This window comes from Drosophila pseudoobscura, chromosome 2, assembly GCF_009870125.1.
Source record: "Drosophila pseudoobscura strain MV-25-SWS-2005 chromosome 2, UCI_Dpse_MV25, whole genome shotgun sequence".
Taxonomy (NCBI): domain Eukaryota; kingdom Metazoa; phylum Arthropoda; class Insecta; order Diptera; family Drosophilidae; genus Drosophila; species Drosophila pseudoobscura.
The window spans coordinates 5,510,416-5,536,329 of NC_046679.1; the positions used below are offsets into that span (position 1 = coordinate 5,510,416).

A 25,914-nucleotide genomic window follows, 5' to 3' on the forward strand; every position below is an offset into this window, starting at 1 on the left:
TCCGCAGTCGAGTCCCACCGATTGCTGAGTGAGAGCCTAGGCACAGCAGCACCTTCTCTACCACCACCAGCTGCTCCGGCTGCTGCGGCTGCTCCTCTTCTTCTGCCCCGTACGTTGCGCCCCAATTAAATTTACTAAACTCAGCGATAAATTTCTGTTTCAGATCGTTGCTAATCGCATAAAAGTAAATTTGCGCATAAATCGCCATTTCCTTTACCGACGAATCTCGGATCTCGGAGTCGGGGTCTCGGAGTCTCCGGTGTCCCGGAGTCTCAGAGTCCCGCGTTGGAGCCTCTGCTGCTGCATTAGCTTCGGTCACAGATTGAGTGTTTTTGCCGGCCGGCAAAAGGCGCGTGCCTGACAGACATCACCTTCGGATGGCTGTGCAGGGGAGTGAAGCGAGGCGTTTTGGCCATCACGATGTGGCCATTTTATGCGCACAATCGGTACCGTTAGGCATAGGCATAGGCCCAGGCATAGGCCCGTTTGCTTTCCGCCCCATTGCGCAGCCACAAAACTTTAATAAACTGCAAGCCGCAGTTGCAGTTGCAGATGGAGTTGCAGTTGCAGTTGCATTGTGGCTCGGCTGCTCTCTGACCAGGTCTCCTTTTTGGCTTACTCACTGCGTGGCCGCACGTAAATTGCCCCAAGAGGGAGGGGGACGTAGAGAGGGGGAGAGAGTGGGGCCAGAAGGAGGCTGAGGATCGTTGGCTGTGGCGCGTGATTGAAATGCGATATATTCGCGCCCGATTTTGGGGCCAGCTTTTCAGAGCCAGAGCCTGGGAAATGCGCCACGATTTTCACTCGGCTGCCGCTGCCGCTGCCGCTTCCACTGCCTCTGTGGCAACTTTGGCCCGTTTGCCCGTTTTCCGTTTGCTGTTTTGTTGGCAATTATTTGCCCACGTTTGCTGGCTGGCTGCAACGTGAAGTTGCATGCAGCACAGGCAAAACGAGCAGCAAAAAATAGGTGTTGAAAGCAAAATTACATTGCAATGTTCAGCGAATGTCAGGAAACAAGAGATGCGATATGATATGCCCCCAAGGGGGTGGCAGGGAGGCGGCAAGATGGCATGGAAGTTGTTTGCATGCTGCACAAAAATTAGTGAAAATTGCCTCAAATTTGCTCGGTTTCAGGCCCCCTTTTTTGCTGTTTTTTGTTTTGAAGTTGATTTCTTGTGTGGTTTGCAATTAAAGTTTATTGAATTAGCCACGTGCTCGGGATTCGCTTTGGGTTTCACCCTCATTTTGGGGTAATTGCTGGGACCTTAGACCGGGAGAAACTTTCACCGAAATTGCTGAGGGAAAGTCCTCTCCCTGTCGCCGTCCCTATTCCCCTTTCCGCCCCTCCCCCTCCCCTGCTATTCGAGCGAGACAAAGTGACTACTCCATGGAGTGGACAAGAAAAGACCCGTAAATATCAGCAATCAAAATCTAAACAATTTTCAAGTGTAATTTATACGCAGGCAAAAATATATAAAAATACAAAAAAAACAAAATCTGATTTCTGCGATTAGAAGAGCAGGCAGGCGGTGGCGGAGGGGCAGGGGTTTAGCTCTTCAACTTCATTGAGGTTTTTCAGTGCCTTCTTGCGAAAGTGGCTTTCGCTTATCAGTTTGCACGATAAGAGAACCCAAGACTCGGCAGCGCACAAAAATAAACGTCCGAGAGAGATAGAGAGAGGGAGAGAGGGAGAACGGGTGTGTGTGTCCCAATGTCAACAGCAAAAACAAGAGCGGAAATGTTCCATACAAAACCTGAAGGTAAATACGATTCAACCCGAAAGAGGCCATGAGGCCAGGAAACCGTGTAATGACAATGTTTGACCCAAAAACGATCGACTCGCCCCCAAAGACAGTAAGAATGGGGACTTTCTTGGGTACACCTTGCCAACGGTGCGTATGAGAGATCTCTCCATTTGCCCCATAGTTTCGTCGAAAACGAAAACCAAAACAAAAACAAGCCAAAAAAAAAGAGGCAAAAGCGAATGTTACGCATTTTTTGTATTTATAAATATTTTTTATTTTTGTTTTCGCATTTTTTGGGGGCTTTTTTTTCTGTAGCCTTTGGTATTTGCCCATGACGTTGCCGAATGAATGGTGTTGTGATTTTACTTCTGGCCAGGCCAAGACGCAGGGCAGACAAGTGCCTGGGATTGATGTTGGCTTGTGCCGTTCAAGGCAATCCTGTCTGCAGTGCGTGAGCCCTCCTCCTCCTCCACCGCCTCCGCCACTGAGAGTTTTCTCCCATGACACAATTTGAATATCTGTTGTGGCTGTTTTATTTGTTCATTTTATTGAAACAAGGCGAAGGCAAAGGCGAAGGCGAAGGCGACCTCTTTCTGGCTCTGTCTGGCTGTTGTTGCTGTTAATTTGGAGGTTTCATCGCCACCGCCGCCGCCGCCGCCGTTGACACACATAATTTCTCTCTTCTTTTTTTTTTATCTGTCTTTCTGGCAAAAATTGAGCAAATAAAAGCCTGGCTTTTGTGTGGCCTCAAAGCCAGGTAGCGCCAAAAAAGAACAACAAGCAGGTGAGCGCCACGCGGAGAGACAGAGACAGACAGACAGACAGAGAGGGCGGGAATAAAATTAAGAAAAAAACACAAATAAAAGCCGATTTGTGCGTAACTGTAAAATGTGTGAGAGCCGCCATCGTAAGTGAATGGCGCAGGCCTGCTGCTGCCTCTCTCTCTCTCTCTCTCGCTCCGCGCGTGTGTGTCGCTCTTTCTCGCTCCTCTCAGGGGGTGGGGAGGGGCTGTGTTGACTTTTGGTTTATTTTGACTCAGATTTGCTGCTAAACGTCAGAGGCGGCCATAGATATCGTAGTAAATAGTTGTGTTGTTTCCATTGTTATTTTTTCAGTGCGTAGTTTTTTATGGCTGTTTTTTGGCGATCACGAGCACGTGTTTTTTTTTAGAGCCGGGGGCCCGAAAACCATCTAGATTGGATTCGTCATGAATGAACTTCTGAGTTCTGCTGCAGTCCAGGGTTGGGGATGGTTTCTGTTTTCCAAAACCAAGTCTTTGCATCGCCATCGCATTATCATTTCTTTTATTTGACTGGCAAATGTTCGGAAAAACATTTAACAGCTTTCCTTTCATGTACGTTTTGGTAGCGACTCGACCCGCATCGTTTACACAGCCGAATGGCGCTTTAAACATTTCGTTTTTTCTCTGTTTTTGTCTCTGTTTTCCTCTGGTTTATTTGCTTTGGCCCCCTCCCACCCCCTTGGTGAGGCTTGTCTCACGTCCGAAAGCCTCCACGCCTTTTAGAGGCTCATTTGCACAAATTACTAGCATTGCGACAACGGCCAAGAGGCACAGGCACAGCACACCAACAATGCAATTGTCTGAGGCAACAACAGTCCAAAGGCACAGGCGAAGGCACAGGCCCAGGCCAAAGGAAAAGCCAAGACAAAAACAGAGGCACAGAGAAAAGCCCAAGAAGACATTGTCACCACATTCCGGGAACGGAAGCCAGCCGGCAGCCAGCAGATTGCCTATCGCCCCATGCACCATGCCCCTTGATGCCTGCTGCCTGTGCCCGTGCCTGTGCCTTGCCTGCCTAGGAGTCATGAATAAAAATCGTATTAATTCCGCGCCAATGTCGATTCTGTGTCCCGGCCTGTGGCAAGGGCCACTGGGCGACGCGACTCGATGCGACGCGACAGGAGGCCTCAACTTGAACTTGAGCGACTCTCCAAGGTGTGCCCCATGCCCCGTGGCCCGTGGGCTTATTGGAAATGCGCGGACATGGCCCAACAAGGCAGTGGCAGTGCCAGAGCCAACTTCAAAGTGCTCTGGGGGCGAGTGCTTTTCCCCAGGCGTGCCACCGTTTCTCCGTTTCTGTCTCTGTCTCTGCGGCTGTTGGCTGCACCTTGCCTTTGGGGGCCTACTGTACTTGGCCGAAATGTCATTAGACCTGGCCAACATTGTCATTGCCTCTATCGGGTGCTGCTGCCACATCTTTCCATCTTGCCATCCTTCCTTTTCCATTTCCATTTCCACTTTCTATTGTTTGTGTTTGGGGAAATTGATAAATCGGCGAAATTCAATTTGAAAAGTTGGCCATCAATCGCTGCCGGCTGTACACGTGACGCGGAGGATTTCCGCCAAGCTTCCCACACGAAAAAAAAACAAAAATAATGAAGTTACGGGCTGGAATGGCGGCCAAACGGCCAACAGTCACTGACAAGAGCAATAAGCATGTGACAGTCCAAAAGGGCGTAACAAGCGGGCCTGGGCAAGGGGCAGGGACAGGGACAGGGACAGGGCACACCTGCCACAGGTAGCTCTGGGCGGACATGGACGCATGCAAAGTGTGTTGCACGTTGTATGTGGGTAGCTTTCGCGCTGCCACTGCCACTGCCACTGCTATTGCTATTGCTTTTCCTTCTGCTTTTGTCGCTCATGTGTCACCGCCATCGCCTCGAGCTGCTTAGCATGCAGTGCGCCAAGCGTCAGGAAGCGTTGCTGCAACGATTTAGCGGTACTTGCAACCACAAGACCATGGGAATTACCCACTGTCGCCTACGGGTGGCACAGTGGCAACACACACACACAAGAGGAAGTGGCATACATCGAAGAGAATATTTGAGGAAAAACGAGAGTTTCGATGGCAGAAAAACAAGATACATGGATCTATCTTATTGGTTGGTTCCCGAAAACCATCCGTTCTCGGGGATTCTATCCACTGTGCCACCGATCTGCGGCCTAGTCCAAGCCGTGTGGCGGCACTTGTACGTGCGTTTGCTTTTACAGTTACGTTTCGACTGCGGCACCGTGCAGCACTCTGGCTAAATGGGTTGCCAACACACACACACACACACAGAGGGAGAGAGAGGGAGAGGGAGAGAGCAATGGCAATGGCAATGGCTGTCCCCCATGCCCCCATCGAGCTGTGCTGCATTTTGATGACCATGGCCAGCATTTAATTCAATTAACAAATCGCTACAGTAGTGACAGTCCAACGCAAACAAGAGGAAAAGCTCTCGCGACGGGCACTTTAATTATCCACCAGAAAAGCGGTGCATGGCGGAGGGACCTGCACTTGATTACCTTCGTTACCGCCGGCCCTGTAGCCAAAGGCCAAGTGTTTGAGGCTGGATTTAATGAAGAGTCGCGTTCAAAGTCAAGGTGAGAGTCCCTTTGGCGGGGAGGAGTGGGCGTTGCATTTGCATTTGCCTTTGATTGGCCAAAAAGGAACGTGACGCAACGATTTCATCAACCCCAACTCCAATGATGGATCTTGTAGGTCACCAAATGAATGACACAGCCGAGAACTTCAACTCCAAGTCCACTCTAATTGACACAGACCAGAGAGCCGGCCTGCCTGCCTGCCTGCCTGCCTGCCTGCCTGCCTGCCTGCCTGCCTGCCACAGTGCTGCAAGTTGCAAGGAAAATGCAATCCAATTGTGGCCACCGCAGGCAGGCCCGAACGAAATAAGGCAAATCACTGTTTGGGCCGCTAGAAGGCCAGAAATCTGTAACTGTAACTGCAAATTATAGTGTGGTGCGGTTTGGATTTTCCTTTTGGCCAAATGACTTTTGTTTCTCGAACTGCCGACTGGGGTCTAGGACTAGGTCTAGGAGTGTGGAGTGTGGAGCTTGGAGTGGACTCGAGTGGGGAGAGTCATTTGCTGTCAGACATCAGTGCCAACACCCGCAGCGTTTTTGCCATTTCAATTGGAAACAACTCAATCAAATTGCCTCGACCTGGGTCATTATGCAGCCCCCTCCCGCCTCTCCACTCCCCTGCTGTCTCCTGCCACACTCCACACAACAATTCAATCTAATTTCTGCCACATTTCTGGTTCTTTGAACATTTTTGGCCGCAGTGCAAATGTTGCGTGCTCTGTTGCATGCAGCACGGCTGCAGACAGCAGGCAGCTTTCGGTCATAAGTGTGCACGTTAAATTTTATTGCCAGCGATTCGAAAATCGGCACAAAGGCGGCACAGAGGATTCGCCGAGACGAAACTTTAATTTATGAACAACTGTTGCTGGTTGCTGGTTGCCGTTGCCGTGGCAAATCTCCTTGCCTTTCGGAGTGGACACAGTAGCCGGGGTAGCCTCTAAAAATTTACTAGCTGACGAAAATGGACCGTTTTCATTGGCCCCAGACCCACTCGATGTGTTTTTCAACAGCTTGTTTCGCCCATCAACGTCAACACTATTCGCCATTCCCCTGCCCCCCCCCCAATGGATGGAGCCCCCCAATCTATCCCTAATACGAGGTGCCGTGGGGTCTCGTCTCGGGTGTTGATGGGTCGATGGATGCAACTGGGGCTGGATGCCCATTAATGCATTTGGGCATAAATAATGCAAGACAACTCGGGGCTGGCGGGGGCTGGCGAGGGCGTTGGAGCGAAATGCATTTGAAAATATGTAGAGCAGTGAGCAGAGGAAAATCAAATGCAATGCAAATGTTGGAAACTACTCTTTGATGGTCGTAATGGGGGTTTTGTCTGATATTTGCCATACAAATTATGGTCGGGTCGGAGCCCCCGCTTGATTGTTATCCGAATTCAGACTCGACTGACCACAAGAGAGGGAGAGAGGGAGTCCCTTTTGGCCTGCTCCCTTCAACACTTGTGGCAGGGTCGCGGCACGAAAAGCCACTTCTTGGCCAGGCTCTAACACAAATCATAGGCAAAAAGAGCCAAAAGGTAAAGCCAGAGCCACAGCAAAACAAAAACTGCAATGGCATTTTGGGGCCTTTGCGCCGCGATTTGAATGCAGAAATAAAATTTTACGATCAAACAAACTATTCGTGCAGAACATTGGGAAATTGTGTTTACGGTGCCAGTGCCGGGGCCGGTGCCGGTGCCCCTCCACTCGCAGAGGGGTCTCATATTGGAGTATGTATCTGCTCTGTGCCTGGGTCTGGGGACTGGGGACTGGACTCGGACCGGGGGTGAATGCGAAATGCGAATGCATTTCAATAATTTGTTGTCGAGGGGCCGTCGCTTAGAAAATTATTATAAATTTTTGCTCTCTCTCTCTATCCCTCTCTCCCTCTCTCTCTTGGTTGCATTGCCATTATCGTTGCCTTGCTGCTGACTTTGTTTTTGTTCTGCTTCAATAATAATTTTGACCCACTTTTGCGCTCGACTTGACTTTTTATTGTACTGAAATTAAGTATTATTTTTTTGTACATTTCTGCCGGCTGCTGCTGCTGCTGCTGCTCTCCGCGTATTTTTGAGGGCAAGACAAACAGTCGCTCATAATAATATTTGTACATACATACATACAGATTCTTTTCGGCAGCAACAGCGGGTAAATATTTTCCAAGTCTCGGCTAATTGCCGGCTGGGATTCAGTGCTCTCCGCTCCTTGTTTCTTTTTTCTTTTTCTCTAGATTGTCGTGCACTTTGTTGATTGTTGTTGCTAATTTCTTGACGTCACCTGAAAGTTGTTTATGCAGCTTTTCCCCCATTGGAATGTCCAGCTGAAGGGTAGCCAGAGATTCTCAACCAATTTGCATTGCAAATCGCCCACGGAACTGTAGGAAAGGGTCCAACGTTGAGGGGACTGAAATATCCCCAGTTAAACTTTCTACAACTTGTTCAAGGACTCTTTTTCCCAATTAATTATTGATATACAATTCTGGGAAAATTCAATTATTTATTTAGCCATAAATTACAGGGTATCGCCTGATTTGTATCATTTTCCTATTGACTTTTGTAATTATGCATTTTGTTGTTGTTGTTGATTTGCTTTTTTTCGCAACGGTAAACTTGTTTGTGAATTATTTTTATTAATTTTGTTGTTCTTTTCTGCGATTTTCCCCCTCATATATTGTTTGTTTTTGCAATAAACAACAACAACAGCAGGCGACTGCAGCTGGTAGGGGCTACCCTCCTCCTCCCTCTCCCCTCCTGCTCTGCTCTCCTCTCCATCGTTGTTAATCATTGCAATTACAACAGCAGCAGCGACAGAGAGCGACAGAGATCGAGCAACCTGGCCAATTGACGCTTACACGCTTCCATTAGAGACGAGCGGGCGTACCCCCCACTCCCCCTGCCCCCTGTGGGGGGGGGGGGGGGACAGGGAACTAAGGATCATTCGAGCGTTAAAAATTAGCACTGACGCAACGGCATTCGCCGCGTAAATTGACATTTACGCGATAATTACGCGCTTATTATATTTATTACCACTTTTTTCCGCATTTAATTCGTTTGCCATTTTTTCGCCCTCTGTTCTTGGTTCTTGGTTCTCCTTTGTTTTTGTATGGTACCCCTTTCAAAGGGGGGGTCTTTTGACTCGTGTTTTGCCTGGTCCACCCATATCCCAGGGTATTCTCGTAGCGTCTCCTTTGGGTTTTCTTTGTGCTGTCTGCAATGGCTCTTGGGTTCTGGCAGCTGGCGAAAGTGATTAGGATTAAGTGCTCAAAGGAGTTCAAGTGTCATGGCAGCCGCCGAAGGAAACAGCAACGATTATATGACTGAATCTTTTCAAGAGTTAAATATTATTTAACTGATGATTTGTTTACCCAGCAAATTATCACAAAAGGTGTGCAAAGGGGTGGAAGAGGGGGAGCTCTCATCGGAAAATAGATTTCTGTTTACTCGAACTATCAGAGCAGGCACTCCCTCCCTATAGGCAGGGTGGGGTAGGGGGTTGGGGGGTTTAAACTATGTAAATTAATAATAATAAAAAGAGAACGCTGTAAAAACAAAATTCCGCTGGGGGAAAGAAGCCCGCACGTAAACGAGAAAAGCACATTTCAGATTATCGCATGGCAGGGGTAGGGGAGCAGTGCCGTAAGAGGGGGTGTGGGGGGGAGGGGGGCCTTTTTGATATTACGTCGCATTACGTGAGAAGCGCGTGTCATTCGATGAGCCACGGGGGCGGTGGCGGTGGCAGAGCGGGAGCGGGAGCAACGTCGGGCTCCGTGCAAGGTGAGCGAGTTGTTATCATTACACGTGTGTCTCTCTCTCTCTCTCTCGCTGTGTCTCTCCCTCTCTCTGGCTGTGGCATATCAAAACATCAAGCCATATAAAGAATATGGCGACGATAGACGACGGCACACACACACACACACACACATACACCCTCAAGTGGGAGAGCTTATTTGCGTAGCTGTGTGCGTGTGTGTGTGAGCGAAAAATACTTCCGCGTTCGCATTCGAGTTCGAAACTCAATGAAACAATAACAACATGGATCTGGATTGCGACTGCGATGGTGGCGGTGGAGACGGGGGGCGGGAGGGAGGCTGCGCGACTGCGGAAAGATAAACGAAATAGCAACAAAGTGCGAGGGACGGACCCGGCGAAAGCCGGCATACGGTATGCCGCCAGTACTAGTAGAAGATATTCGAAACCCAAACCAAGGGAAAACCAGGAAAAAACAGGGACTAAACAGGGACAGGGCTAGGTATAAACTGATATCAAAAGCTAATGTCTTTGGGTATATATTTTTGGTTAAATCTTTTTACAGGGTATCGGAACTGCGCTCTTTTCTGCTCTGCCCTGCGCTGGCATTGTAATTAATTAAATTAAACTGGCGCAGCGACTCGCACTGAACTCAATTGAATTTTATTTGAATTTTATTACAGACAACGGACACAATGGAACAGAAATGAACGCCAGAATGGTATGGTATGGTATGGTATGGTATGGTATGGCATGGTATCGTATGGAACGTGGTTGCTGTTGACTTTGGGCTCTTGGCGCATTGCAGTTTCTCTTTGCCGACAAACGACAACTATTGTACAATGATTTTTTTTTGTTTTTAACTGCAGCTTTTCCAGCTGTTTCTTTTTCGTTTTTTGTTTTTTGTTTTGAATCGACTTTGGATGGGTCGTCGCTCGCATTTGCGACGCAATTGAAGTTCCATTTCCCCTCCCCCCCGTATACGCGAGTCCCCAACGCTGCCCGGCCGGACTGGGGCATGACGCGCCATATTTTTGCCGCCCATTTGCGCTTTTTGTTTTCCGCTACTGTTTTGCCTCTCTTCTAGCCGCCCTCCCTCCTTGGCTTTCTTTATTTTGATTATTATTGTTATTATTTTATTATCAATTGAGAACGTGGCCGGCATTCAGCGATCCCCAAGCCCCAAGCCCCGCCGCCTAATAGTTTCGACAGCGGCGCGCGAAGCTTATCAATTTAAATTGAAATGGAATACGCAACAATCAGTGGGACGATGCTTGCTCCCTTCTCGCGAAAGAGTCGAAGAGCGAATGCTCTTTAGGAACTAAGGTCTTTCGAGCTCAGAGCACACCGCCGATCTGCTTGGAGACTGCTCTGCCCTGCTCTGCTTTCTCTCTCTATAATACCCTTATCTTTCCTAATCAAATGTTGGCATTACTTATTTTGCCTGTGTGTGTGTGTTTTCTACTACTTCTTAGACTTCGACGTAGTCGTCGCGACGTCTGAGCGGACAGTAATTGAAAATTTGAATTATTTTGCAATCAGTTGTCGTCGCCGTGCCCGTGCCCGTCTCCGTCCCCTTCCCCGTTCCCCGTTCCGGCGGAACATTGTGAAAGCCAGGCCAGGCCAGGCACTGGCACTCGCAGTCGTCTGTCTGAGGGCTGGCTAGAGTGGGTTTGGGAGCTCTTTATGTAAGTGCAGTTACAACCAACGACGACGGCGACGGCGGCAGTGGCGGCAGTGGCGGCGTCTATGCTAAACAGCTGGGGCGTGGCATGGCCGGCAGCAGAGAGGCGCAGCCCTCGGATAAGACATACGACAAATGCAATACAGACAACTCTAAATACGAGTACGAATACTCGTACGAAAGATATTGCACATTAATTCGAACGATGTCCGTGACTGGCTGGGTTCCCGTCTTGTTCCGCTAATTTGTCGCCGCTTATAAATTATTGATAGAGAGTGTTTATGCAAAACAATCGAAAAAAAACACACACACAAAACAGATTCCAAACGGGTACAACCATTCATTCACACATATAATATAGTGGGTCGTGTAGTGGGGGGGATCAATCATCTACAATCTACAATCTACAGACTAGAGTCTAGAGTGTAGAGTCTAGGGTCTACTCACTTGTGCTGTTGTGCCGTCAGAGGTGGCAGCACCTCAATACTGTGGGTGGTGGTGCGGCGACGGTCCCCACTCATGTCGGCGAGCCGGGCAAAGTCTGTGTCGCGATCCTGGTCGGCCAGGCGTGCAGAGCGTCTCGATTCCAGCAGACGCACTTCCTCCAGACGCTTTTTCAGCTCAATGGGTTCCTGGCGGGGGGGAATGGAGAGAATGGAGAGAAGACTCTGGTTAGTCAGGGTTTCTTATGGCTTATCGCAGTGGTTTTTTCTGTTGTGAGTCATTTGTTTTAATTGTTGCTGTGCAACTTTATTGAGCATCCCATAAAAACAAAAAATTAATGACTACTAAATGTACTTAGAGAGCGGACTTTCAAGTGATTCTTAATTGAATAAATGGCGAATATCGAATGATGTTGCATCCCCTGTCACGCAAGGAACAAAAAAAAACACCAATAATTCGTGGAAATCCGAGTTGATCAACAAAAAAAAAAAAAACAAAGTAGGGCTCTAATAATTTCCGAGAAATGAAAACCAATTAAACGTGGAAAATTCTGAACGGGTGAGGGTGTGGGGTTAATTGCAGACCACAAGTTTCAGGGCTTTTATAATCACTCCATATAGGCAGAGGAATATGCAAAAAAAAATCTGTGAACCAGCGCGTGGGTGCTGCTGCCACTGCAACTGCGCTAATTGAGAAACTACACTTTGCCAGATACTCGTATATGTATCTGGTGGCGGCGACCTTGAACGCTGCTAACTTGGTTACCGAGACGACAGTAAATATTTGTCCAGATTTCCGACTCTTTCACTTCACTCCCCCGAGAGGTGGTGTACCTCGTACAGATGTACAGATACTTTTGCGAACATCTTTATATAATCACCTTGGGGGCTTTCTTGCACAATCCGCTTGCAGGTTCAACAATTGATTGTGACACTTATTATTGTGCCGAACAGAGCGAACATCTGCACTGCATTCAGTTATTGCTGTAGTGTATCTTTATTTATAAAATCTTTTTCACTTTGCACTTTCGGGGGCCCCCGAGGAAAAGCGAGCCAAAATAAAATCAAAAAATGAAAAACCAAACGAAAGTGTTTCTGCCTTGATTTCTTTATTTCTGTATTGCACAAAAGATTTTATTTGTATTTAGTATTTTGTGTTTAGTATTTTGGGGCTGGGATATTTATTACAACCGCGATGATCGATAAGATTGGGGCAGCTGTGGCAACTAGATTGACATTTTCGCGTGTATCCCGTTGAGGGGTTTTCGAGTCGAGTCGAGTCGATTCCGCGTTGCTTTCTGGCTTTCAATTTGTTGAATGTGATGTGCGTTGATTGGGCACAAAACGCCGGCCGGCAGCGGCGAAAGCGGCAGCGACGGCGGCGGCGGCGGCGACGGCGGCGGCGGCGGCGACGGCGACAGCGGTAACGGTAGCTGGGCGAATGCGTCAGCGGCGGGGCGGCGTATCTGTCAGATACAACGCTCACGCACTCTTACACACGCACACACGCACTCTCACTCACACACAACGTTGACGTCGCAGCGGCGTGTGTTTATTTTTAATTATTTAAATTACTTTCTTGCTTTTCTTTTCTTTGCTTTTTTTTGGCAAACTTCTTCTTCGTTTTGGTTTGTGAATTTGGGCTACTAGGCCTCGTTCCTAATTTGTTTTTATGCGTGCCGCCTCTCGCTCTCTATCGCTCGCTCTCAATCGCGGCGGAAACGCTGCGTATGTGCGTAACTGCGAATCTCCGCTTCTCCGTTTCTCCGTATCGGCACTCGCACACGCACTTCACGCACTTCTCACTCTTCGACGAACTTCACTTGCACTTTTCTCCCTTGGTATCTTGTATCTTTCGAGTGGCTGGAGTTGCTGTCGGCTGCGAACTTGCGAATTTGTGTCTGGCGGATTTGTATCTGTTTGGGGCTGATGGGGCGGATGACTCTCTTGGCTGGTGCGAAACGTTCGCGCGCGCATTCAAGAATGATTCTGTGCGGTGCTCGCTGGTGGCCGCCGGGCCGCAGTGGACTCGGCTTTCGCATTCGGCCGGCCTCGTTCGGCTTTGGGGCTTTCGTGGGGGCTTTGCGGCTCTGGCTCTCTCTCGCTAGCGCTCTCTGTCTCTTTGGCACGCTATGCTCTCTTTCCGTTCAGGTAGCGGCGGGGGAGACCAGACCGACCACCCCGTTTGCGCTCTCGCTCTGGCCTTCGCCGTCCCTTTCTGGCATTCGCGAATTTTCCGGTTTCTCGCGACGTTTGTTTTTGTTTCTCTGCTTTGTGCTGGCCTTTCGCATGCTTTGCCGTTTTGTTTATGTATCTCAATCCCTGCAACAGCCGTGCCGTGCACTCGCTTCCGCTCTCGGCTCACTTACCGTTTTGCTCTCTGCGCCGCCGCTCTCTCACTCAACACTCAATCTCGCTCATTTCGCGACTCGCGAAATGCAAACCTGAACCGAAACCAAAACCGAAACCGAAAAACAACTCACTCAAAGGCTCACTCACTCCCGTTTACGTAACTCAAGCGAAATGTACGGGTTTAGTTCATATCGGTGTCTCTTTGAGCTTTTCCGACGTTCGTTGTATGCTGCAGCTACCTGCACTGCACAAAACTTGCTTTATATAATGTGTTTACGTTTACCTGTCGCCTGCTGCTGCCGCCGCTGCCCAACGTACCCGATCCCGATCCCGCTCTGTCCCCGATCACGAAGCCTTTGTCGCTGTCGCTGCCTCTGCCGCAGCCGCAGCCACTGATCGCCGCTCGCTGTTTGCTGTTTGTTGTTCGCTTTGATTTAAGAGCAATTAACTTTGACTTAAGAGAAATATTTCTGTTGTTTATGACGCGCCGGCCCGCTGACGATGCGATGACGAAACGGGCAAGCAGGCAAACGGAGCTTTTCTTTGGATATTCTTCGACATACCCTAGCAGAGGGTATTATGGTTTCAGTATCTAGAATATCGCATAGTTCCCAGCGGAACGATCTATCTACAAAGAGTATCCCCAACTTCGACCTTCGAAACGCTTTGTTTTTCCAACTGTTTTACGGCTCTTTCTTCCTTTCTATCTCCGTATCTGGGCTTAGCTCATGCTGCGACTTTTGCACTTAGTAGGGGATTTTTAGGCTTAAGACTTAAATGCCATCATGTTTATGCAGTGTTTATGACGCACCAAATGACAGCTGTTGGCACATTTACCCATGATGATGCCCTGGGCTGTGATTCGCGCAGAGTTTATGAGGGAAAACCCCACTTCCCGACCTCAATCGGGGCTATTGAGTAAGGCCTCACGATCCGATCCCGTGCCTACGATGGCGGAGGGGCCTATGCAAATTCCCTGAAATAATACGGAACCAGTACTGGGTTATCAGGTCTTTTCTTTGTCTTCACGGACTCCAGTGAAAGTGTAAGCTTGTTTGTCTCTTGCTCGAGAACAGAGATTAGGGAATGGGCGCGACCAACCCCTCCCCTACCCCCAAAAGAAAATATTTGGACTGCGACTGGTCGTCTGCTAGTGCTTCTGCGATTACGCTGACCAATTCTGGCTGCTGATAGCCGGTCTCCTATCTGTATCTGCACCGCAGGACAGCTTATCGGAGACACACCCATACACCCATACACCCGTACATCCGTACAGTGCGAGTACAAAGACAAGGCTCTGCCCTTCTTCGGCTTTGTTTCCGTGCCACAAAAATAGGCAAAACCGCACCCGAAATGCGAGTGCGAGTGCGACTGCAGGCCTGGGAATGCCGATGCCGATTCCCCGAGCCAGACGGAGTCATATGTGTTCCGCAGCTGATAATGAGTGAGCCCGGTTGCTCAGATAAGGGGAAACCACAAGGCTGCCATATGTACAGACATACAGACACACACATGTATGCATACTGGCGACCCTGGGGCTCGTTCGGCCCGAAGGAGTGCTGGAAGGGAAGGGTGAGGGTGAGGCAAGGGCAGGCAGGCAATTACGTTGCTCAAACAACAGCTAAACAAACAAACGAATGGTACGAATGGGCCCGGGGCCGTGCCAGTGCCAGCAGATACACGGCGTATCTGCAGTGGCGCATGCGCACAGATTTGTCATTGGCTGCTTCACATCCTCATTATGTTTATCAGGGAAACGTGCCAGGCTCCACTGCCCCTGCCCCTGCCCCTGCCACTGCCACTCCTCCTGCTGTCCCATTGATCATTTTGAAATGCGTGAACGCGTGCCGTAAACCTGAGGCGCATGCGAATTTCGACTCGAAATCGGGCAATCGAGCGCCAAAAGATATTCGCACTCGCATTCGCACTCGTAAATATGTATCTTCTGTTTGCTTTCGGCGCTTGACTGCGAAACGAAAGCGGAATGGGAATTGGAATTGGAATTCGCGATCGCATTGGGGGCTTCTCTCGTAGACGGCTATCAGAAATGGGTCGGAAGTGGAGTCTCATTATGGAGAATCGATTGGGGTAGATAGCCAAGATGTTGTTTTGTATCTCAGCTGCATGACAAGTATCTAGATATTGCAAATAAAATGTGCAAAAGCTTGCTTTCAATCTAAAGGAATAATATAAACTAATTTCTATCTTTAGATACATTGAAAACTTTGCATAATTTGTATCTTCATTGCTATATATTCTAGGAAGAGTTGTACTCCTCTTATGTGATAAATTTGTACAATTCTCATTAGTATTTACCGAAAATTATCAAGATATTCAAAGCATGTTACCCAAAGATGACTCATAATTTGAAATAATTTCCATATCGGATTGCCACACGACATTTTCCTATTTGCTTTCACTTAATTTGCATTTGAATTGCATTAAACAAATATGTATTTAAATGTGTTATGACCAGTAACCAGAAATGAATTGCCATTAATTTGCAATTAAACTGTTTGACACATTTCTCTCTCAATAAAGTCTGTATTTGTAGAACGTATCAGATAGATAGATACATAAGTAAAAGTCCTGCCTGCCTTCGACTTTCGAGTATTTACTCATACCATAAATTGCGATCACTCATTGCCTTCATGATCATGCACACCCCGACTGCTGGGGCACACACACACACCCCCTGCACCCCCTGCACCCCTTGCACCGCTTCAACCCCCTGCTAGTTGCTGCCACCATTGACAGCCAGTTAAGTCCAATTAAAGGCTATCTGCCCGAACGTATCTGCGAGTGCTTGTATCCCATTGACCGGCCAGCAAATTGCCATATCCATGTCAGACGACGAACTCCGGAGTGGGTTTTACGGCTGTGCCTCATTTGTTTGACTAGCCCAGCAGCCAGGCCCAAAAGGTTGCTGTTGTTGCTGCTGCTGCTGCAGCTAATTGCCCATTACCCTGCCTCGGTACCGGCAATTTTATTTCGAGCTAACTGCAACTCAAAGACTTTCAAATGTCCAACAAGGCCTGCTGCCTGGTGCCAGCTGCTGCCAAATGGCTTGGGCAATGATCTCTCCAGCTCCGTCTCCGTCTCCATCTCCGGCTGCTGCTGCATTTTGCAAGAATACGGAACGGATCGGTGCGGATCGGAGCAGAGCATTGCCCACGTGCTGAACACCACAATTTGGGTTAATTGCAGCTCCCATTGTTGGGCGCTTAACGCCTGGTATTTTTGACACTCGCTGCCAATATGATCGAGGGCCGAAGCAGGGGGAAGGGGGGCCGGGGGGGGTGGCCTGAGCCGCTGACTCAGAACTGAACGATAATAAATTGTTGCCATTGTCATTGGAAGCGTTCCGCAAGTTCTCCTTACGGTTCGATCTCTGGGCTTTGTTTTGAACAAAACTCGTATTTGTACCAGAGAATTTACGTAATTCCTTGCCCGATCATGCAACTTCTGGCTGCAATTGCGACTCAGCTTGCAATGGAAGTGGAAAAATCGAAATTGAATGACAAATTTGATTTGTATCTTTGTATCGCAGCGCATCGTGCTTTGCACTTGGCGAGTGAGTGTGAGTGTGAGTCAATACCAGCCGATGTCCAAAGTACATAAATATGCCGGAAGAGAAGTGTTGCTGTTGCCTGTGAACATGGAGGCGTGGCATGACACAGGCAACACTCCCTGCCGCCCTGCCGCCCTGCTCATTGACTCATTCAGCAAATGGAATTGAATATTGTTCGCATTTTGTGTGTGTGTGAGCTGTATCTAAATTGAAAGCCACTTAACCCATTTCCAGCATAATGCGAAACAGTTTGAGCTGTCTAATGGGGGCCTCTCTTCAGCTTTATTGGACGAGAGACGCGACGACTGCTGGCTGGTGCCTAATGAAGTTTGAATAAACAGCAAACAGACCCCAACAGCAGCCCGAAAAGTCATTAAAGAAACGGTTTTGATGCCGCAGCAGTTTGTGGATCATTATATAAGGCCGGTGGTCACTTCTCTCGACGCGGCTATGAATGCGATTCGCCTTGCTTTCGCAATGGATGTTGGCCTGGTCAGGTCTGGGGGTCGTTGCGTCGAGATGATGCAAGCTGCAACGAGCGAGAGGACGAGCGAGAGGGCGAGCGAGAGGGCGAGCTAGAGCGAGAGCGAGAGCCACCCAGGGCTGAACATCGATCGATCTCTGGTCTCCGATCAGTGGGTGGTTACTGCTGCTGCTTGGGGGCAAGTTGAAGCCTAAACTTACTTATCAAGAAGCCTGTGAACACCTGAGATTCAGACACAGATATATCCACATAAATTCCTGTATCTGTTGCCTTTTTCCTTGGTTCTTTGGACTATCTATCTATGGTATCCCAACTTAATACTGACTTTTATCAGGCCACAATGGGACCAGCTGATGTCTATCTCCGACGAGTAAAATTCTCCATATTCAAGAAAAACGACACCATAATTGAGCAATTACACTTTAATATGTTTCCCTCTTTCAAAAACACTCACAAAAAACTTTCCCAAAACAAATGGAAATGCTTGGAAAATAAAGTAAAAGAAACGAAAAAAAAACACACACACAAAACCAAATTTCCAGCTCCGCTTAAAGTTTTCTAAGTAGCACGTACGTAACATGGCCAACGGGTAATTTGGCCAACAACTGTTGTTGTTGCTGTGATTGTTGTTTGATTGTTTGTTGGTTTCTGTTGCTGTTGCTGCGGTTTTCGGAGTCAACATAAATTCAAAAACATAAACATGGCTGTAATTGCGGTGTAATTGCAGCGAGTAGAAGCGGAAAACGAAAGTGCAGCGAGTAGAGAGAAAAAGCCAACAGAAAAGGGGATAGGATAGTATGGTGTTTTCGTATAATTGTGACCCAAAACAATTTTAAATGCGCTACAATTTCAATCAAAAGCGAATCGAATTTGTTGTAGCATTTTAGAAAGCCCCCCTCCACCGTCCTCCACCCTGCTCAAAACCCAGGGCTGGGCATCATCCAGGGGAGACCGAGGGGTGGTGGTGGAACAATGAAATTGAATTTGATTTCTTGATCGCCAAGGCACTTCACGGAATCTGGAAACCAAAGAGGCAGCAACGGCAACGGCTCACAAGTGAAAGTAAAAACCGAAAACCAAACAAAAAATACGAAAAAAAAGTGAAACAAAAACCAAAGCAACTTCAACAACAACCACGACTCGGCTTTCATGGGTATTATGAAACGTAAGTCAGTCAACCAGCTAGTGGCAACACATAGAAGTTGGAAGGGGCAAGAGGCAAGAGGCAGGAGGCAAGAGGCTGAGGCTCAGATGGAGGACTGGCAAGTCATGCAAGCGCTGCGCAGACGCCGTTCGGGCAGGTGCGAGAAACTTTCAGCCAGCAGCCAAAACGGCATTGACTCCACCATCAAAATCGAATTGAAATTCAAATTCAAATTCAAATTTGAACCAGCGATGAGGTTGTTCGCACATTTCGCCGATCCGGGGGGACTCGAGAGCGTGTCTGGAGGCCATAGACGCATACGCGTTAGCGGGTAATTGCCAAAGTGCTTGGAAGCGATGAGAAGCACTTGCCTGAAGATTGACTTGTCCAAAGTTGAAGGATCCCCGAGACCGATAGAGGCTGAGCCGAAGGACCTTCTCCATCGATCATCGATCTGTCCATATATTCCCCGAGACTCAACATTTCTGTTGTTGGCTAGAGGCATGCCCCTGCCTACTGATTGCTACTGCCGCACAATTACCGCTATGTCTGAGGTGCCACTGTCTTTGGGGCACATCGGCCGGAGCTACCTGCTGATTTCCAAACATTAACTTAATTTTTTCTCATTTTTCTCTCGCCACCGTCGCTCTGGCACTGGAATTAATTATGCGTTTGCGCTCAATTTGTAGCCCAAGTAATTTTCCGTGGCAAAAGGCAGTCGAGAAGGTCGGTGGCGGGGGCGGGGGGCGGTGGTTTGTGGGTGGCTCCCCACTCGACTCGACACGGTTTTGCATTGGCTTTGGCTTTGGCTGGCTCTCCCTCTTGCAGAGTTTCACAATGGATTGAAATCAGCCTGGGCCCGGGACCGGAGTCGGAGTCGTCTTTGGCAACATCTTTCAGGCCGGCTATTTTGGGCGCTATTGTCTGTTGCATGCTGCACTCGTGTGCTGCACTTGCTGCTTCTTGGCTGCAGCAGATAACAGGTGGCAATTGTCTGCTCGGTTCGGCAATAAAGATTTTAATTAAGCGATTGGTTTGGCCCAAACCCAATAGCAGGAGGTATATGTTTGTCAGATGGACTTATGAGGGCAATCTATGCCTAACCGTAAGCTACATTGTATCCGTAAACACACACACACACACACAATCTCCTTGCCAATTAAAAAGATATTTCCAATCAATCTTCTTTGCTCGGGCTGCTCTTGATTCAACAATTTTCCATTGCTTTATGGACTTTTCCACGCACAGGCACACACAACTGAATCTGAATCTGAATCTGAATCTGCATTTGCGAGTATCTGAGTATCTGTTAATGCCAAGGTGGCAAAGTATCTATTAGATGCCGTTAGCTGTAACTGCAGTCTTTTTATTCGCTGCCAACACGCAGTCCAGCGTTTCAGCGTATTTTCAAAATTGGCTTTCATATCCAACCCCAAACAGAGGCCGAGGGGGGGCCTGGACTGGGGCTGTAATTACGGGCGACAGGCGCAGGAAGCGGCAAATTAGAAGAAAAGTCGGTGGCAACAAGAGCCATGCTTTCGGCGGGATCCAGCCGCATTATCCTGCGGCGACTAGGCGACCGTCCAGCGATTAGCCACTGAACGCCATAATTTCCGCGTTTGACGTGTGGAGAGCACGCGAATGTTTGCTCCGGGTGTTACTCCTGTGGATACCCTGTAGTCGTAGACCAAAAGGCATTACAAATCAGGAAAATGCTATGATTCCCCTCCATTTTCCCTACTTAATAGATTTCCCAAGGCATCAGAGTTTGAATAATGGCATGAGTGAGTATCTTCAAGTCCTATATCTCCTCCTTTAGCATTACTATTGTTTTTTTTTTGTGTGCTGTTTGCTCGGCGGTACACGGAAGCGGTTCGGGCGTTTCTTTCATTGGAATGGAGCCATAAAACTTAATGATTTTCGAATTAGTTGTCTGATAAGCTACCCCCGCAGCCCACCCAAAATGGATACGAACATGACAAATTTCTGTTTCAGTTCTGTTTAGTTTGGTGGAAAGTTGAGCAGAAGTTGGGGGCCCCAGGCACAACTGTGTTATTAACTTTATGCATAGATACAGATACGAGTTAGTGGCACTGGCACTGGTACTGCCAGCCAAGTAATGAGCATGAATGTGGGCCAACTCATGTCGAGGCTATGCAATTATGCTCAAGAGCGGAGAGCCGCCAGAGCCGCCAGAGAACTGTGCCAAGGCGGTCAGAGATGGAGTTGCAGCCAGAGAGAACGCACTCGAATATGAGAAAGAAATACAAAAAAAAAGAAAAAAAACATGCCAGCATAATAATTATTATGTTTCGCTTTTGACATTTGCCTGCATCCGCGTCTGCCCCACACTCTGTCTCTGTCTCTGCCGTCTCTATCTGTCTATCTCTTCTCGTATATCTGGGCAATTGTATCTTTGGCCTGAGAACAATGAGACATAACACTAAATTAGCATTAGCATTAACCCGGAAACTTACGCAGCTGCTGCGCCTGCACTGCTCTGCACTGCCTCCATGGGAGGGTGTTGCACGGCCCGGGACCGGGCCCGGCAACGGGCTGACTCATGTTGCAGGTGTGGCCTGTCCCAGTTGGTTGCTGGAGTTGCAAATTAACTTGTTTGCCATGCCATTAGATGCCGCAAATTTATGGTTTATATGATTTTGGTCAACCAACCAAGAAGTGGGTCGTGCACATGCTGAGAAAAAAATCCTCTATATATTTTTCCAGCATTCTTCTGCCTGGTATCTCTGTGGCTGTGTGGCTCTGTGGCAGTGTCTGTGGCTGTGTCTGACCCACTTGCCAAACGGAAAGTGAAAACATGCTGGCCTTAATTGATATTTGGGCCATTCGCTACTGGTTGCCGGCGCAAAAGCTTCTAAAATTCGCAAAACTACCAAAAACCACAATGCAAAATTCGCTTCGCCTCTTTGGCGTGGAATGGGATCTTGGATTTGGATTTTGGCATGCCAAACGAGTTGGAAAGTGCGAATTTTTGCACGTCTCGGCATTAGCATAAGGCAGAAAACAGAAACCAACCAAAAAAAAAAAAACAAGAAGCAAATGTTACTTAAACCAAAACAAAAAACAAATCTACAAAAGACCTTTGAGACGAAACTGGAGGCAACCGTTTCGAGTTGTTTTATGAGATATACAAACAAAAAAAAACTGTTTATACATTTGAAGAGCTTCATTAGGGGCCAGAATTGGTGGCATATCTCAGAGATATTTCATGGATTATCGCAGAACCCTGCAGGCTTGAAGGAAATGTGAGAGATACCCTAGGGTTTCTTCATACTCTTTCTTTACAGATGATCTTGGGGAGGTCTTGAAGAAGTGGATTGTGGGTAATGAATTACCCAATCTACAGGTAGATTGGCTTACTTTGGTTGTAAGTGTTTCATTGCCTATCTCAAAGATTCGACAGTTTTTCCGATCCAGAGATAGTCATAATTGTGGAACCAACTTTGTTCCTGCCTCGTTTGTTAACACTTTCGCATGGCTTCGGCCAGGGCCCGGTGTCGGCAAAGCCAAACAAAATAAAAGCATCTCATGGCTGCGATGCGGCACCAAGTCGCGTGTATCTACGGCGCGATGGGGCAAACAGCTGCTGATGTGCTACGCAAACAATGATTGGCATTTGTTGTTATCTCTGCTGTTGCCGCTTCTGTTGCCGCCGCTGTGGTTGTTGATGCCACACACTAGTGCAGTGGTTGCTGTCGAAGTATTTGCACTCTTTGAAAATTTCCAAGATGCTATGGAGGCGGCAACAGCAACAGCCACGGACAAGGCGGTGGCGGTGGCGGGTAGCTTTGAAAACTTTTGAAATTTCTGCCCATTTGCTATGATATGGCAGTAGAGTAGGGGCCATGCGGCATGTGGCATGGGCATGAGGCACTTGTTTAAAGTTTAATTAAGGAATCTCCCGCTTTGTTCGCCAAGAAATTAACTCCCAGAGAGGCCTGTGAGCTCTCAAACTACATAATTGAAAGCCGATTCCCATCGCATGGGAGTTGAGAGGTCAGTTCCAGGTACTTACCCCCTGGAAGCCCACAGATTACCTGCCACATCACATATGTACGGCCCCCTTTTTTATTTGTGTCTTGTATACGCACCTGGAAAGAGAGCAGAGCAGAGGGGGAAAAAGTGGGTTAGAGCAGTGTTTAATCGTTCAATAAAGTGTGGCAACAAATGTTGCATTTAAATTGCCACAGCAGGAACCCCCAAACAGAGTTTTCCTCAAACAGCTGGCAAGCACCTGTAGGCCACAAATCGTTGGTCGGGCACCGGCAACGGCACCGGCAAATGCTTCAGCATCAAACGAAAAAAAAACTAAAAACTAACAACGAATGCCGCTATAAAGCAGGGGAATTGTTTAAGTTGTTGCATAAAGCAAAGTTTGAGCCCAGTTTGAGCCAAGAAGAAGTGGTGGAAGACGAGAAGAAACCAACGCTGCTGCCGTGCGAAAAAAGTGAAAGTAATGCAACAAAAACTCACAACAACAATGGCCAAAACAGTAGCCAATAAGCCATAAACAACAACAACAACAAAATGGCAAGAAAACCGCAATGAGGATGGGAGGCAGTAGACAAAAAAAAAATGTATAAAATTTTATACAGGTGAATGAAAAAAGAAAATAAACTTCGATCTGCAAAAATTGTTGCCAAAAGTATGATTATATTACTGGGATTATCTCCGTCTCTCTCTCAACCAATCGAATGTCAAACACAAAAACAACAACAAAATACCTCTGGCATCTCTTTGCAGATGCAGATACAATGGACGATAGAGCTAGCGTTGTAATTGAGTCGCTGCCGGGGCTGGGATGTTGATGCTTTTGCTGCTGTTGGCCTGGCCAAAAAGTTGAGTTGTCAAACCTAACGAGCGGCAGCATAAAATCATTAGCCATAATGCACGACAAATCCACGAAGAGAGGAGAAGGCTGTCGGCGTTTGCATTCGAATGCGGAAATGTTTGCTCTGTCCCTGGGTGCGGGTGCCGTCTAGGTAAGCACAATGGGTATCTACATATGTACGTGTGTGTGTGTGTATGGGTTTATGGTCAAAAAATGAGGTAGACTTGCCGCTGTTTATTGGCTTAAGCTGTTAGCGCTAGTTTGAACACGACGAGACGTGGCTATCGGGCCTGGCCTTCCGCTATTTATCTTGCAGATACGCTCTGGCAATTGAACCAAACGCAGATATACTCGTAAATAAGTTGGCTGGCATCACTATTTTCCTTAGTAAAACAAAAAACAAAGGCCTGAAGATGGCTGCTACCTACTAAGATCGTTTCTAGGAATGATTAAACATTCCATACCATTGACCTTTGACCCAGCTAAGAACACACACACGCACAGCCCAGGAGAGGTAGCACTTGACTCACATAGATACACAAAGATACGACGAGTATCTCCCAAGACCATGCTTCGGTGCCGCTCAACACCTATTTTTCCCCAGAATTCTCAAGCATTCTGACCGCAGTCCAATGATTATCCCCCCCTGCGATACACCGCTCCTCTGCTCCTCCACCACTACGGGTCGGATCTGCCTTTGTGCAGCCACTTTGTGCCGTCCACTCGTATTTACTTTGTTTTATCTTTGTCGCTGTCTGTCTCTGTCTCTGTCTTTGCCCCGGCGTGGCATAATATTTTACACAGGTTCAGGTGCTCAGAGCGGCCTAATTAGAGACGCACACACACAGACGCATCTGAGAGCGGGACGGGACTGCTTTGCGGCCACTTAATTTCTGAGACAACTGCATGTAATTAAAGGCGAATACTGGAGAGGGGCACCCCTCTCTGTCTGCTAATTTATTCAAACTCGGCGTCCGAAGCTGCCGAAAAATACAAAAAAAAAGGGAAAAAAGAAAACCTAAAAATATACCATACACGTGCAAGAATGCACCCAAGAGAGTTTTCTTCCCCACCCCCTGCCCCCGCTGCCACACTCCCCGTTTACGAGGGGCTTTTCATGTGTGCGTGGAAATGTTAATGGGGTCATTTGCCTGCAGCGGGGCAAATGCAAACGCCTCGAATGTTTCTTTCAAATTTCACGCTTGTATCCAAGCGTCGTGTGTGGGGTATTCATTCGTACTCGTTCTATTCGGAGCATATTTTAGATGCATTAGAGGGGTGCCATATATATTTTGTATAATTTCTAATGAGCTTTGAAATCTTGGCACAAACGGAACGGTTTCTTTACTCCCAAGTCGATGGCCCTTCTCCTCCTTCTGGCTTACCAGGGTTGCCACAATCGCTGCCACTGACATTCACTGACAGTAATCGCCGATTGCATCACTGTGGCACCTGCATAGATAACCGGCAGACAACTTTTGCTCAATTGGCAGCGTATTGCTTCAGCTTCAAGTTAACGAAGAGCGAGACGGTGCGAATATCGAGTCAGTTAACGTTTATCAGTGAATTGTTTCGTAATATTTTTGGCTGGCTCTTATAAGACAGCCCCCAAGCCCCCAGTCAGCGGGGGGGTGGGAGGAGCCACATGCAACAACACAACTTCCGCTATGGGCTATCAATGCTCACGTGCCTGTTGCACAGAGCACACTTGTGCCCCGCTTCTGGCCTGATTAATGGCGGGCTATCGCTATCTACAGGCATTGCCATTAACCAAACGCATTCTTGGCCTGGCCTGGCCTGGCTCTGCTTTGTGTTTGGTCATCGCCGCTGACACACGTGTCATTTGCAAATCGCGACTTTGGCACGTCCCCATTTTGTGGCGTCGACAGATTTAGCGCATGTCACAGCTGTGGGTTGGGGGTAGGGGGCAATGGGGCACTGGGGGGATGGGGGATGGGCCTCAGTCTTGGAGCCTGCCGTTGTTGACTGGCGTTGACATTAATCTCAATTTTTTTGTTTGTATTTCTCGCACAGCTGCGTGCACTTGAAGTCACCAGAAAATCACAACAGAAAATCGCTGCGAATATGTGCAGTTTGTATTAATTTCTGTTTTGAATCTCAGACAATTGTTCGTGTCTTTTGTGCATTTTTTTCTAATTAGCTCATTATAACTGATTTAATTGCTCATTGTCGTCGCGCGAGTCTCTAATCGGCGACTGCCTGGCATTCGATGGCAGATGCATCTCAAGCCCTGCTAAATGCGCAGTTAACAGACAATCAAAAGGGGATGGGGGATGGGGTTGGGGGGGGGAGTTATGCAGCAGAGCTCTTGACCAGGCAAAGATTACGGATTCTATCTGTATTTCCTTATTTTCTGCGAGTGACACACTTTTCGTAAAAGATTTTAGTTCACAGTTTTCCCCTGTTCCCACCCCGTTTGGCGGTGAAAATGCTTGAAATGCTTTTTATGCACACGTTCGGCAATGAGGAAATCTTTACGAGCACATCTGCC

The 25,914-nt window shown here is 47.9% G+C and overlaps 1 protein-coding gene and 1 long non-coding RNA gene across 2 annotated transcripts in view; one reads left to right on the forward strand and one right to left on the reverse strand.

Annotated features, from left to right (window-relative positions):
- Glut4EF (Glucose transporter 4 enhancer factor) overlaps positions 1-25,914 on the reverse strand; it is a 117,051-nt gene that overhangs the window by 49,300 nt on the left and 41,837 nt on the right. The window contains 1 exon segment of the mRNA XM_033376603.1: positions 11,004-11,188. Within this exon segment, the coding sequence (XP_033232494.1) occupies positions 11,004-11,188 (185 nt within the window).
- LOC117183269 (uncharacterized) lies at positions 11,187-11,439 on the forward strand. The gene is made up of 2 exons (XR_004468410.1): positions 11,187-11,272; positions 11,359-11,439. It is a non-coding gene; the product is annotated as an uncharacterized lncRNA (long non-coding RNA).